Consider the following 14559-nt stretch of genomic DNA (forward strand, 5'->3'; position numbering starts at 1 on the left):
AGGACCAAATGGAAGTAAAAAATTTATAGGAAGGACTACTTTGACTTATGCTTTAGGATTCTCCAATTAGGGCTTTACGGTGATTGAACATCACTACATAATTCAAATACGAGCAACACAACAACAAATTCAAATCTACTACAACATTCAAAGAGGATTCACAAATACTACATCAAATTACTTGAATATACACATAAGTGTTGCAACAACAACAAAACAAAGAACAACAAAGCTCAAAACATTGATTAATTTCAGGATTTTTTCGTAATTTTGGTCAAATTCAAAGCCACTCGTCAAAAACGGCACCATCGACCGAGGATGACGAAGAAGGGGCCCCGATTTGGCTCGTAATTTCGACATCACGATTCGGCTTCGCACCACTTGAAGAAACCGCATTCCTTCGTCTCACAAGTGAAGTAAAGCTTCCCCTCAACGGTTTGCCTTGTCCGATGACAATACGGAGCGCCACCATCGTCTTACAATAGCAGAAAACGTAGCTAAATCGAAGTCTCCGAGTCACGGTCGCGGTCGACGAGACGGAGACGGAGTTCCGACTACACGTCGAACGGGCCATGTTCGAAGGTGTTTGGTTGTTGCAGAGATGGAGAAAAAGAATTAGAGTTCTTGGGGAGGAAGAAGAAGAATGAGCGGGAGAAAAGGGGGGGGGGATTTTAATGAAATGAGTTTTGGATTTTGTGTTTATTATTATAGTATTTTCATTTATTTTAATTTAGGGTTTAAAAATGTAAAAGCCGAAAATAAAAAAATATAAAATTAGCTACAGTAATTAAAATAAGCTAATCCGGTCAAATTTTCGCTAATTGACAGTTGACCGTCGAGAATTGGGATTGCTCAAAAAAAGGATGCAACGATATTGTTTTTCATTTGTTTCGGACTTACTTTTCGAAAAGTGAATGTTATGGACCAAAATCGTAAATCGGTCATATGTTTAGGACCAAAAGAGGATTATACTCTTATTTATATAATAAATGTGAGCGGAATTAAGTCTACTTACTATTTATGGTAAAAAGTAAAAGTGGACAATAAATTTGGGGCGGACGAAAATGAAAAAGTGGACAAAAAAATAAGAGACGGAGGAGTATTAATTTGTGTATTTATATTTTTTAATTTCAATTATTGTTACTATTAATTGTATTTATCACTCTCTTCTTCAACCAAAAATAATCTTATTGGTCGATGACACGGCATTATTACGGAATTGGTCAAATATTCTCGAGCATGAACTGTCAATTACAGTTGCGGTGGATTGTCATAGCTTCGACCTGCTCGCAACTTGCCCTGGCTCGAAGCTTGCCGGATAGCCTACTGCCGAACTCGGGCAAGTTGACTTGGGGCCATTAGTGTTCGAAAATAGTTGAAAAATGTACCAAAGAACCAAAAATGTGCGAACATCAAAGTATATATGTCCAGGGACGGTAAACGACAAAGTCGACCCTTTGGTAGTTAGCTCTAAAATTAAATGATAAAGAAATAGAACTCGTATCAATTCATTTTTTTTAAACCTATGGAGGAAAGAAATGAAACTTCTAATCGGATGGAATATTTTATTGACATCATTGATTTGTTATTTTATCAATATACAAGAATGCCATTAAGACTATCTCCATCCGTGACACTCATCCAACTCGACCCAATCAACTTTTTAATAAAATATTCATTTCTCTATCCTCCACATACACAACCCTCACTCAATTCAACCCCATCAACTTTTTTACTTCCATCGTGACTCAACCCAACCCAACCCAATATTTTCTTTTTCATATATTTTATATTAATATTTTGATTTATAATTAATTTAAATATATTAAATAATGTCTACAAATTATAATAAAAGAGTATATGATTCAAATTTAAAATAATTAAAGCACAATATAATAATAAATTACACACATTAAAAAATATAATATGATCATAGAAATAAACAAACCAAAATACAAATAAGAGTGGGAAAAAAAAGTAGCTTAAACAAGATAAACATTAGTACATATTTAATTGTTTGTGCCAAATTTATTCCAAATGTGCTCAATCAAATCTTCTGAAGAGCAATATGAGCTTCTCTATTGCGGAGTTGAGCTCGATTAGTCATATATGATGACAAGCTCCCGATCCGTTGAGTGGAATAGCAAAGGCTTCAACATTTTCTTCATGTACTCTTGTATGCGTATTTTCAATAAACTCGGTGGCATCATAATAATTTTGATATGTATCACGTTCATCTTCTACTATCATATTATGCATGATGATACAAGCCATCATAATTTTTCCCATCAAAATCTTATCCCATACAAGACACGGCCGTCGCAAAATGCGAAACGTGCTTGTAGGACTCAAATGCTCGCTCAACATCTTTTCTAATGGACTCTTGGTGTTGAGCAAACAACTTATGCTTTTGAGTTTGTGGGGAAGTGATTGATTTGACAAATGTAGCCCATGCAGGATATATGCCATCGGTAAGATAGTATGCCCTATTATATTGATGACCATTCACTACATAATTAACGTATGGTGCTCGACCTTCTAAGACATCATCAAAAACAGGAGACCGATGGAGTACATTAATATCATTGCACGAACCTGGAGTCCCAAAGAATGCATGCCATATCCATAAGTCGTATGATGCCACGACTTCCAAAATGATCGTTGGTTTTCCACTTCTCCGTATATTGTCCGCCCATGCGTTAGGACAATTTTTCCACTACAATGCATGCGTCTATACTCCCTATCATGCAGGAAACCACGTTGATCTGCTACATATAGAGTTTGGCCATATCTTGTTCATTAGGTCTTCTAAGATATGTGGCACCAAAACATGAAATAACACCATCAACAAAATGCATTAGAGAATCTCTTGTCGCCGTTGAACTCATCCGCAAATATTCATCGACGACATCGGATGATGTCCCATACGCCAACACCCGCATAGCTCCTGTACACTTACAGTAAAGAGGACAAACTTTGTCTCCCAGGTAGCATCGCGTCTCTCGAAAATACTCATCGTTAGCAGTCCAGCCTTCTCTATCCGAAGGAATACGGATTTGTGCATGCGAAATCGGCGTCGGAACACCTCTCGGTCCGTACGTCGGGTTGGGACCAAAATAGTCATTGATCAAACGCTCGCACCAATCTCGCGTTGCCTTTCACAATACCTTTTTCTTACTCTAGAAGCTTGGACCTGCCGTTAGATTGGGAATGTTAGATAACATATTCTCAACAATTGTATAAATTTGATGATTTTGTTGAGAAACTCGTTCTTCCCATTGATTGAGTGCAATGGTATTTGAATCATCGAACTTGAACTTGAAAGGTGAAATTTTATAAATTAATTACAATTAATTTTTATTAATGAATTTGTACATATAGGGGCAGTTTCATACGTAAAGCACAAATATGCAATAAAGCTAAAATGGCCAGACAAAATTTATTACTTGATTACAACTATTTTTATTTAAATTTCTACATGTGATATATAGATGTAATTCGTAGCGGCAGTTTGAATATATCTATATCTATATCTATATATATAAAAGACGAGTTTTGGTCTTCTTTTAAAATATTTATAAGTTTTGATGTTATTACGCAATATTTATAAGTTATGGAATAATATGGATATTTATGGAGTAATTGGTATAAATTGAGCAGTTACATGAGTTTTGGAGTTGCTGGTATAAATTAAGCCGTTATCCATGATTGCAAAATTATATTATGATTAATAGATATCTAAATTTTGCAGGTATTATATTCAAATGTCAAATAAATTATGAAACATATAAAGCAATAAAATGTGCATATTTAATGACTATATTGTTAACTATATTAAATGCTATTTATAATTATTTATATTCTATTATTATAAATTAATTTAAAAAATTGATTGTGCAGTCATGGCTTTATAAGAAATGTTTTTGTTATAAAATGAAATGTATTTTTAATTTTTTCCTTTTATTTCTATAGACATTGACTTTTAAGAGTATTAATATATTTGTTCAATGATAAGTAACGATAAAAATAATTATGTGCATTAATTCTTGGTATCAAATTGGTCTTGCAAGGAAAACGTTACTTATAAAGCCCTAGACTCCATTAATCAATTTTAAATTAATTATTCAGTTTTTAACTTTTTTATAAAAATTATTTATCATAATTAACGTGCGAACTTTTAAGTTTTTTAAAAAAATAGTAAACTACAAAAATGCAAGATTTTAATATGAATATTTACTCTATATAAATGTAAAGTAACGGTCAAATAATTTATGGCTACTAATGGGTGGGTTTCAAATATTTTGTTTTATATTTTTTGTCTATAAATATACGCATTTGCATTTCCTTCTTGCTTTCACCCATTGCATAAAAGATCAAGGTGATTCTTACTCTTTTATCAATTGTAGCATATTTTTTGTTCAATCTATTCTATCCACTTTTTTGTATGATTATTATGTTACTAACACTGGTCTTACTATAGGAAGGAAAGCTGACGGAATTCAACATAACTATGTCAATGGAGAAGGAGTACAAAGACGGTGGATATATAATCCGTGAGAGAGAGAGTGAAAGGCGACGACGAAGCCGAGACATAGGCGTGGAGAGATACTCATGTGAGAGAAGGTGAAATAAAAAAACACTTTTAAATCCTATTTTGTTGATCATTCTGTTTGAGTGATGTTAGTTCATATATATGAACTTTTTCTTAGTGTTAGTTTGTTTTTTCTTTTTTAGTTTTTTCTTTTTTTTTAGTTTAGCTATAATAGATATTTTTTATAATATTTGTATCGATATGTTTTTCATATTCGTTGTAAATTTCGTCACTTTCATAGTCTAAATTAGGAAAACACTCAAAGTTAACGAAATGTCGAGAAAGCAAATTAAGAAGATGAAGAACACAAGTTATCACATTATTTTTGCGTAAATGAAAAATCATCATTTTGGAGATTAAGGAGGAATATAAGGTCAACAGAGATTGGGAGAGAAATAAGCATGAGAGAAAAGTTGTGGCGCTCGATGGTGTGTTTGGTTGGATTTGTACTCACTATTTCTTTTTCTTCATTTTGCTATTCGTATTATTGTATAATAAAGGTTGTTTATCTCTTCTCTTTTTATGGCGGTATCATTGTCCTTCTAATATTTTTTAGTAATATATAAATATTTTATGTCTATTTCATATTAATAGTATTTTAGTATTGAAGTGTGTATGTTGTTAAGGACATAGTATGTAGTATTTTTTTTTTTTTTATGTAATTATGTTGTTTCTTATTTTATTTACAATCCCAAATTAATAAAATAAATATTTTTGGTCGTGCATAGCGCGGGGTTCACACTAGTTTGATTAATATCAGAGTTAGGATGTGAATCTAGCGAGATCTAGAGTCGGCCCGAATAGCCGATAAAATTATCAGGTTAGTGCTATAATTTTGCAACTAGAATATAAAACCGTGATAAACGGGTTAACCATTAGGATTGGCTTGACGGGTTAAACTGGTTGGCCACAGCGGTTGCGGGTTGGCGACGGTTGGTAGTTTTTAATTAAAAATGCTAGTTTTAGGGTTTTTCTTGTATTTTTGGACTTCATGCACCGCAAATTTTTAGTCTTCTTCCATCTTCATTCCATACCTTTCCACCCGGTTCCACACCAACTTCCAAGTTCTACCTTGACCTTTACTTTCGCCGTCTGTCATCCGCCACCGCCAAAGCCAATCAAGACAAAATTGAGAATTAGCCTATCAAAATTCAAATGTATTCATCATCTTAACAGTCATGCATGTAAGATAAGATTTCTAATTTTCATAAAGAATTTATTATGAACAATACCTAAATAACAACACAAACACAAGCTTTAGTTAGAAGTAATTCTACTTTTAATTTATCATTGTTTAAGTTGTAGTGATCAAGAAGAAAGACTCCCCTCCAACTATTATTGAAGAAAGACATGAAAATTAGAAGATATTATATGATTCGAAGACAAATAGGAGAAATTTTTTAGAATTAATTTTGTAGAAGAAAATTTTAATCACTAAAGCTTTTTTTGAAAGCCTTTTGGTCTAAATAGCCAGTGGATTGTGGTTAGGGTTGAAAATTTAAAATCTGAAAATTTCTCACACGAATAGCCCGCACTCGAATAGCTTAACAACCTGAGTGGGTTGTCGTAACTTCGGATGGGTGCCCAATTGACATCCCTACGTGGAGTTATGTCGGCTAATATTAAAAAATAAATCATAACACATTTATTTATAATTTGAAAGGTAAAAAATAAATTGTAACACATTTATTAGTAAATGATAATGTGTGATCACAAAAAGTCTAAAAAGAAAATCAAAGCTACCAGATCTTCTATAAATTCCAATGTAATTATGACTACTACCTTAATCAGAGAGCTCGCTTAGACGAACAATATACGTTGTTTGATTACTTTCTTCCAAATTTTGACTAAAGTTTAGTTAGTACTTATTTTGATTTAAAGTTTCTTTATTGGTGCTGCAGATGGTAGAGAAATGAGATGATAGTCCACAAACGAAAGAGGAATTGAAGCGAGCAGATATCAACGATAAGGAGGAAGAGAGTAACGAGATAAAGAAGCAGCGGCGCAGATGTCTCCTTCATCAAACAATGAAATTGTATATACGTTTGGGCTAAAATTTGTTCTTAGGAGTATTATTTTTGGCCCCATAATATATTGATATAATTCATTTCTAATATTGATGATATTTTTTTTACATATTCTTAGTATAAAATTGTAAATTTGTAGAATAATTATTTCATGTTGATATTTTTAATAATATGAATTGTTAGTTTATTACTAATGAAACTGAAATTAGGTGTACATATTAAATTTAGGTTATTATTGAATAAATCTTTATTAAAATATGTGTCGCTCTATATCTATATCTTACAATTTAGAGTGAACTATGCCAATGGTTCCGAATCTTGCGTTTACACTTAAACAGTTCCTAAACTTTATAAAATATCATGCATAGTTCATGGACTACGGTGTAATCAGATTCATAGTACTTTTTCACAATTATCACAATTGTGCATAAAAATGCACCCAGGTATGAAGGACATTTTTGGACTTTAACATCTAAGTATGTCAACATATGCTTTATGATTATATATTTTTTTGAAATGCCACTAGCTTGCAGTTTTCTTGTTTTCTTAAAAATATTCTAAAAGATTTACCTGTTTTTAAAATATACCCATTTGAAATATTTGTGCTGGATTGTGAAATTTAATTAATCTTGATAATATTTACAAAATTATCATTGCATATTATATAAAATTTACTCACATATATATAGATGATTTTATTTTTATATTTATTTTTATTAGGGGTAAGCAAAATATCGATAATCAAATCAAACTGATGTTGTATAATTTGTTCGCATTTTTGGTTTAGAAAGATTTTTTTAAAAAAATTAAAATTTCAAACTATTTTTACAACATTTTATTAAATCATATTTTGAATAAATACTTTATTGAAATATTATTTTATTTAAATATTATTTGCTTAATATATAGTGCCATAACTAAATTTTTAGTTTTGATTTTTTTTTAAATTAAATTTTTTTTGATTCAGTTTATATTTATTTATAAATTTTCCAGTGTCAAATTAATGAATAATTTGAACCTGTTTGAATTTATGGAGTCTCAAAACTCAAATCTTTAGATTGATTCGAATTTGGCAACATTAAATCCAAAATCTGAATATCCATGCCTAACTGCTTCATATGGATACAGTCAAATCAATGGGCTTTTTTTTTCAGCCCAAACAATATTCAAATATCACAAGTAAATCTCGTGGGCCTAAATAGTGCACTCCATGGTAAAACCGAGCCCAAATTCACTTTTTTTTTCTCTAATAAATAATTATAAATAAAACAAAATACTTCCCTGTCCCTTAAAAATACTCCTTCCATCCCATTAAATACGCAACATTTGCTTTTAGCACGTAATTTTGGTAGTGATTTGATGAGTTGAAGAGAGTAAAGTAAGATGAAGAAAAGTAGAAGAAAAAGATAAGAAAAGTAGAGAGGGTATTGTTTCATTTTTAAACGTTTCATTTTTAATGACAAACTAAAAGGAAAACGTTTCATTTCAATGACAAGTAGTTCATACCCTCGTGGACAAGGAGTAGTACTTTTAGGACTGGGGTGAGTACTGTGTTAGCTTATCGTGTTAACTAATACTACTATAGTCCACATTTGATAATTTGTTTGTACATATGATATCGCGTGCAAATTTCAAAGTTATCAAGCGAATTTAAGTCATCGTGCAAATTTCAATTCACTCGTGTGAATTTCAAGTCATACTTTCATAGACGCAATGCGAATTAATATGCATAAATTATAAATTATTAGAGTTTAGCCTTATATCTATTATATGACTACTCAACTCGATTTGCAAATATCGTGCGAATTTCATGTCATTCTAACTTAAAATGTTTTCGGCTTGTTTCGCTGAATCGCATCATATAATTCAAATCGCCACGCAAAAGTATAAAATATTATTATTTCAATTAAATAATTTCTCATGAGAAAAGAAAAAATTTAGGGAACTAGGAGGAGATTATATATTGTGACAATGATAAAGGACATCTCAAGTTGTTCTGCGTAAAATAAGAATTAAAGTTAATTATAGATAACTAAGTTTAATTTAAAGTGTTAATCAACCCCTAATAATACATAACTAAGAAACCTTAATCTATATTTACATAAAGAGAATGAATTGAAGAAGAGATATGACGAGCTAGGGGCTTTTGAACTAGAAGAGATTGTTGTATAAAGAAGAGTCGAGATGAGATGGAGCTATTTTTGCCTCTATTATTTTCAGTTTTACTCCCACAAACAACATTATCTGTATTATTATAAACATAATACGGAGTACTACAACATTAGTACTTGTCATCATTTCTATTCCAAAAATTAAAAAAAATTTGAGAAAATAAACAATATACTCATTAGTAAAGGTAGAATGGGAACCACAACCATATAAAGACATGTCATCCTATAACAATTAATTTGATTTTCCATAAATGCTAATGATATACTATTACTATATACTGGCAAATAAATAGATAAAATTAAATATTAGTAATACTAATTTCAACTTTTAATACTAATGATGTATTGAACTTACCAAGTAGATTATCAAAATCGAATATGACCTCCATCATACACGTGATTGGGCTGTTCACAAATAAATAAAATAGAGTATTATTGTAGTGAAAAAAAAACTGGAAATTGAGTACATATTTTTAATGGTAACTAATTATAATTTCTATGTTTTATCCCACTTACTTTATGCCGACAAAAGCTTTGAAATCATGTTCTAGTGATTGATTGTTGAATGTAGTGTCCAAAATTGAAGGAGTCATTTTTGCATGCCACAATCAAATTTAGGTAAACCACGTGCATTCATTAATTATTACACAGTAAATAAATAAATAAAATCCTAACTTGACATAGAGTAAATTAGTGATCTTTTGTCACAGTGGAAGAATTGCCGGAAAAAAGATCTATGCCAAAAACCAAAAGGAAATGTAAGATCATAATTAATTTCTATATAGAAAATTGAATTGAAATTAAAAAGATTATAATTAATTAATTAATTAAAAAGATCTATGCCAAAACCCTAAAGGAAATGTAAGATCATAATTAATTTCTACATAAAAAATTGAATTGAAATTAAAAATCTAAAAAACGTTGAATATATTTACAATCCATAGGTTAGTAGAATCTTTAGGAAAACTACTCGTAAGTCTCTAAATCTATAGTTCGAGTTTCATTTTCCCAACTATTCTAATGACTATTATAAAAAATGCTTATATACTCGCTATTACAATCCCGATAACAAAGACTCGTCATATGGGTCGAGCATGCACTTTTGGATCCCATATTGCCATTGCAAAAATATGAAATATTATTATTTTAAATTAAATAATTTTTTGTGAAAAAAGAAAAAAATAGTGAATTAGAAGAAGATTACATGCTATTACCGAAATGGAGAAGGATACATAAAGGTGTTCCAAAGGTGCATAGTGATGCAGCTCTAGCAAAGAGACGTCTGGATGCCGTAAACGCATCAAAAATATTTGTGTCGAATGACTTGAAATTCGCACGATACATGTAAATTCACACGTGCTTGTGAATCGAGCATAGAAATTCTTCATCGACAATGAACGATTGATTTTGGCCATATGACATCGTTTAAAGGGAAGATAATTTAGCGTTTTTTTTTGTTTAATTTTAATTTTCTACTTTTCGTTTTATTTCCTTTTGAATCCCTAGGGTTTTTTTGAGCGCTTATAAATAGCGTTGTCTTTGTTTCTACAAACTCAATGATATCGTATGACTCGAATGTGTTTCAACAAAGACCGAGCCATGGCTTACAAACAGACTTGCATGCCATATGCTCTAGAGTAGGGTGTCTTGAGATATTATTTAAAAGAGTTGATCGCCTCATTAGTCCCTAGCTTTTGGGTTGTGGCACCACACTCCTAATCAAAAAATATCCCTAGATAACTCTAACATTTAATATAATCACGATCGAGGTTCTTTCTGACTAAAACATTCTCATGCCCTATAACGAAATTTTTGTCACTCCACTTCAACGTTGACGCTCAGTCTCCGATTTCATGTCATTGTATTTATCTATTTTCTCCCTAACTTTCTTCTATTATCAAATTCTCACAGTCACAAGAGGGAAGGGGTTTACCGCTCATCTTAGATGGAGCTTTTATCATTCCACGATTCTTCCGCCCCCCATAATTTGTCACCATTTGATCCTAAGACGCTTAATGAATGTAAAAAAGTCTAAAAAAGTGCATGCGTGCCTACTTTTATATATTAGCTTTATAATAAAACGCGAAATAGTATTTAGCATAACATGAGGCCCACTACCAAAACGATAAAAGTGAAAGCGACAAATTTTTAGGGCTATTAAAAAGAATAATTACAAATTTTTAGGACGGAGATGATTTTTGAAGTGGAGATAATAAATTAAAAGAAAATAAGAGAGAGAAGATATTTTTATATTTATAAATATGTTATTTAGAGTGGACATCTAAAAGAATTACTCCTCCGTCTCGGGTAATTCTATACTTTGACTTACACAGCTTTAAGAATCAGAATGAAAGTGCAATTAAAAGTTAATAATGGGCCCTACCTTTATATATTAGCTTTTTTAATAAACGGAAAGATTTAATAGCTAATAATACGAGATCCACTACCAAAAACTAGAAAGTTGAATCTTGATATGGATTATTCGGGCGAAGGTGGAATGGTGTTGATTCCGACTCGATTTGTGTGGCGTTATGGGGGGAGAATCGTGTGTATTAGTGGATCTTTTACCGGGTTAGTCGATTTGCAATTGATTTTGTGTGTACTTTATTCTTTGTAGGATTAGCCTTTTGATTTGAGCTTTGCCTGTTTATGCTAGCTTTTAGTTTTGTTGTTAATGGCGTTTTTAATGTTTTTTTAATGGTTTAAAGGTGGACACAGTGGCCAATGACCCCGGTTGAGGGGTGTCCTACTTCTGCCAATAGTAACATTGGAACCGTTAACACCATCCACTTAACTACAGAAGCTAATTACCTTACTCCAATGCTGAGCCCACGAGCTCCTCCCTCTGGTCATGGTTCAAGCATGGATGTCGATAATGAGGGCTTCCAACGTGTGGTATGACATCTCTACTCATCTTACCTCTACTGCCTTACCCTTAATTATTTGCATGGCATTTACTTTCTGAACTTAATTTTATGGGGACTTTCTTATTCAATCATAGAAGTAAGTTTATCTTATAGTTCATCTTGGTTACAGGTTCGGTCGTCAGATAGAACATCTCCTGAGCCCTTCTCGACAGTATCAGAGGGTGATGTAGATGTTTCCCGACATCGTATAGCTGTATTCTTATCAGCTCACAAGGCATATGAGTTGCTCCCTGAATCTGGGAAGGTCTGGATGATCTCATGTCCCAACATTGTTTTTGTCCCTGTTCCTTTTTATATTCAATTGATTTACTTGGACTGTTTTTCAGGTTATTGCTTTGGATGTTGAACTCCCGGTAAAGCAAGCATTTCATATATTGCATGAACAGGTGCCTTTCGTTGTTAAGTGATGGTGTCTAAGTGTCTTGCATGTATCTTCTGTCTGGTAAAGTTGCAAATTCTTAAGAATGGAAATATTCGTTTCAGGGGATCTCTATGGCGCCATTGTGGGACTTCTCAAATGGGAAATTTGTTGGAGTTCTTAGTGCAATGGATTTTATCTTGATTATGAGAGAGGTAGAGCATTCTGCCATATTTTATAATGAGTAGCTATTATTTATCTTTAATATGCTCCTTCCCCTTTGCCATAGCCGCTTTTCTCCTCCTTGTGCATTGCTGGTGTAGTAACCTAATCTGCCCCTCATATTTGTTTGTTATATAAGGTTGATCTAACCTTCATACAGAATCAGCATTTTGATCTTTGGCGATATAGGGACCATTTTCTCTCATATTTGACTAATATATACACTGAAATCTCAAACATTTTTCCTAGTGATCTTTTCAATATGTGCTGGCAGCTTGGCAGGAATGGGTCAAATTTGACAGAGGAAGAGCTTGAGACACATACCATATCTGCTTGGAAAGAGGCAAAGTCTTATCTGAATAATCAAATTAATGGGCAAGGAGCAATAGTTCCAAGACAACTTGTACAAGTAAGTGTTCATCTTGATGTGCTAAATGCCAGTTTGCAGATTGTGCACCTTGGGCCAATAATTTTAAAGTTCTATGCACAGTCCAGATGGGTGGATGATCCATAAACTAGTTCTATCATTTAAATAGATATCTGTCTTCATTTATGATCCTGATCAGGCAATAAGCAGAATACCTGTCCTTTGCGTCCTTATTTTGATTGAAGCTTTCTACCATATTACAAAACCCTGGTTGGACCTTTTGTTTGTTCGTGTTTTTGGCACCATCTAGTTCACACCTTAATGTCATTTATTTCTTTTTATGCTAGATAGTTTCTCAATTGATTTATGTGGTTGAGTTGCAAACATAAATTCTTCTCTTCTACATTAGAATTAGCATATACGGTGCTCTTTTATGTTAACTTGATGAAGTTTTCCAGGCTGGGCCAGATGACTCTTTGAATGAAGTTGCTTTGAAGATTTTGCAAAGTGGTGTAGCAACAGTTCCCATAATTCATTCTCCTTCGGCAGATTCCCCGAACAAAAATCTATTACATCTTGCTTCACTTTCCGGGATACTAAAGTGTCAGTATTTGTGGACCTGACACTTCAGTGTGTTTGAACTATTTTCCAAATTATATTTCTCTCTGTGGTGCAGTTGTAATTAAACATTTAGCTTTGCAGGTATATGCCGGTTTTTTAGGCATTCGCCTGGTTCACTACCGGTGCTTCAGTTGCCAATTTGTTCAATTCCTTTGGGCACTTGGGTTCCTAAGATTGGAGAGCCAAATCACAGGCCATTGGCAATGTTGAGACCCAGTGCTTCTCTTAGTGCAGCCTTAAATTTATTAATTCAAGGTATACGGATATAACTAGAAATCGGAGACTTCTAGAGTAATCGCATCTCTGTTTCATCTTTGTCTCTATGCAGTCTACTTTTTGTAGCATTCCTTTGCAGCACAAGTCAGTTCAATCCCTATCGTCGATGATAATGACTCGTTATTGGATGTATATTCTCGAAGGTTATAAACATGCCCTGCTGTTCATCTAATCATAATTCATATGTGAACTAATTTCCCACACTTGGAATTGTATTAATAAGCCATCATTCTTGCAGTGACATAACTAGTTTGGCTCGAGACAAAATCTATACACACATTAATCTCGAAGAAACTACTATTCATCAGGTAAACACATCTATCCAACTATCTTTCATGCTACAATCGCTGTATTCGTGAATATTTATTGGATGGTGTCATCGTGTAGACAATCTCAGTGCCATGTCACAGTAAAAATATGCAGTTTTTATGTTAGGTTGATAACTTGCTATAAGGAGCGATAGTCATATGTTGTGTGTTCCTTCTTTCGAATTTCTTATTTTCCTTGTCTCCAATTGTAGGCATTGCAGTACAGAGATGACCCATTTTCAGCATTTGGCTCCAACGTTCAAAGATGTTTTATGTGTTTACGTACCGATCCTCTCCATAAAGTCTTGGAAAGGCTATCCCAGCCAGGTTATCTATTTCTTCTTGTTCGTTTTAAGATGGTTTTCAGCAGTTCCCCAATCAATTTTTCATTCCCTTCGACAGTCTGCCTTTATACGTACAGTATGCATGATTTTTCTCCTCAGGAGTGAGGCGTCTTGTTGTGGTCGAAGCTGGAAGCAAGCATGTAGAAGGTATCGTTTCGTTGAGCGACGCCTTCCGATTTCTCATGGGCCGTTGAGCAAATGCAACGGTGTATACAGTGGATGGTTCCGGTCTCATTCTTGGCCCGGTTTTAAGTTAGTAGGCTGAAAAGATGGGAAATGTACGTGAATGACATGTATATCTCGTTGCTCAATGTCTCTAGCATCTCAATTTTTTCTAGAAATAGGCA

The 14559-nt window shown here is 32.9% G+C and overlaps 1 protein-coding gene across 1 annotated transcript; it reads left to right on the forward strand.

Annotated features, from left to right (window-relative positions):
• Nucleotides 1-11261: 11261 nt before the first annotated feature.
• On the forward strand, nt 11262-14553 carry LOC125205202 (sucrose nonfermenting 4-like protein). The gene is made up of 12 exons (XM_048104025.1): nt 11262-11360; nt 11498-11684; nt 11826-11960; nt 12043-12102; nt 12200-12289; nt 12571-12705; nt 13122-13266; nt 13366-13539; nt 13640-13703; nt 13799-13868; nt 14081-14195; nt 14312-14553. Exons 1-12 carry the CDS (start codon nt 11263-11265, stop codon nt 14404-14406), a joined length of 1368 nt encoding a protein of 455 aa, XP_047959982.1. The 5' UTR covers nt 11262; the 3' UTR covers nt 14407-14553.
• Nucleotides 14554-14559: the final 6 nt, after the last annotated feature.

This window comes from Salvia hispanica, chromosome 2 (assembly GCF_023119035.1).
Source record: "Salvia hispanica cultivar TCC Black 2014 chromosome 2, UniMelb_Shisp_WGS_1.0, whole genome shotgun sequence".
In the NCBI taxonomy this organism is placed as follows: domain Eukaryota; kingdom Viridiplantae; phylum Streptophyta; class Magnoliopsida; order Lamiales; family Lamiaceae; genus Salvia; species Salvia hispanica.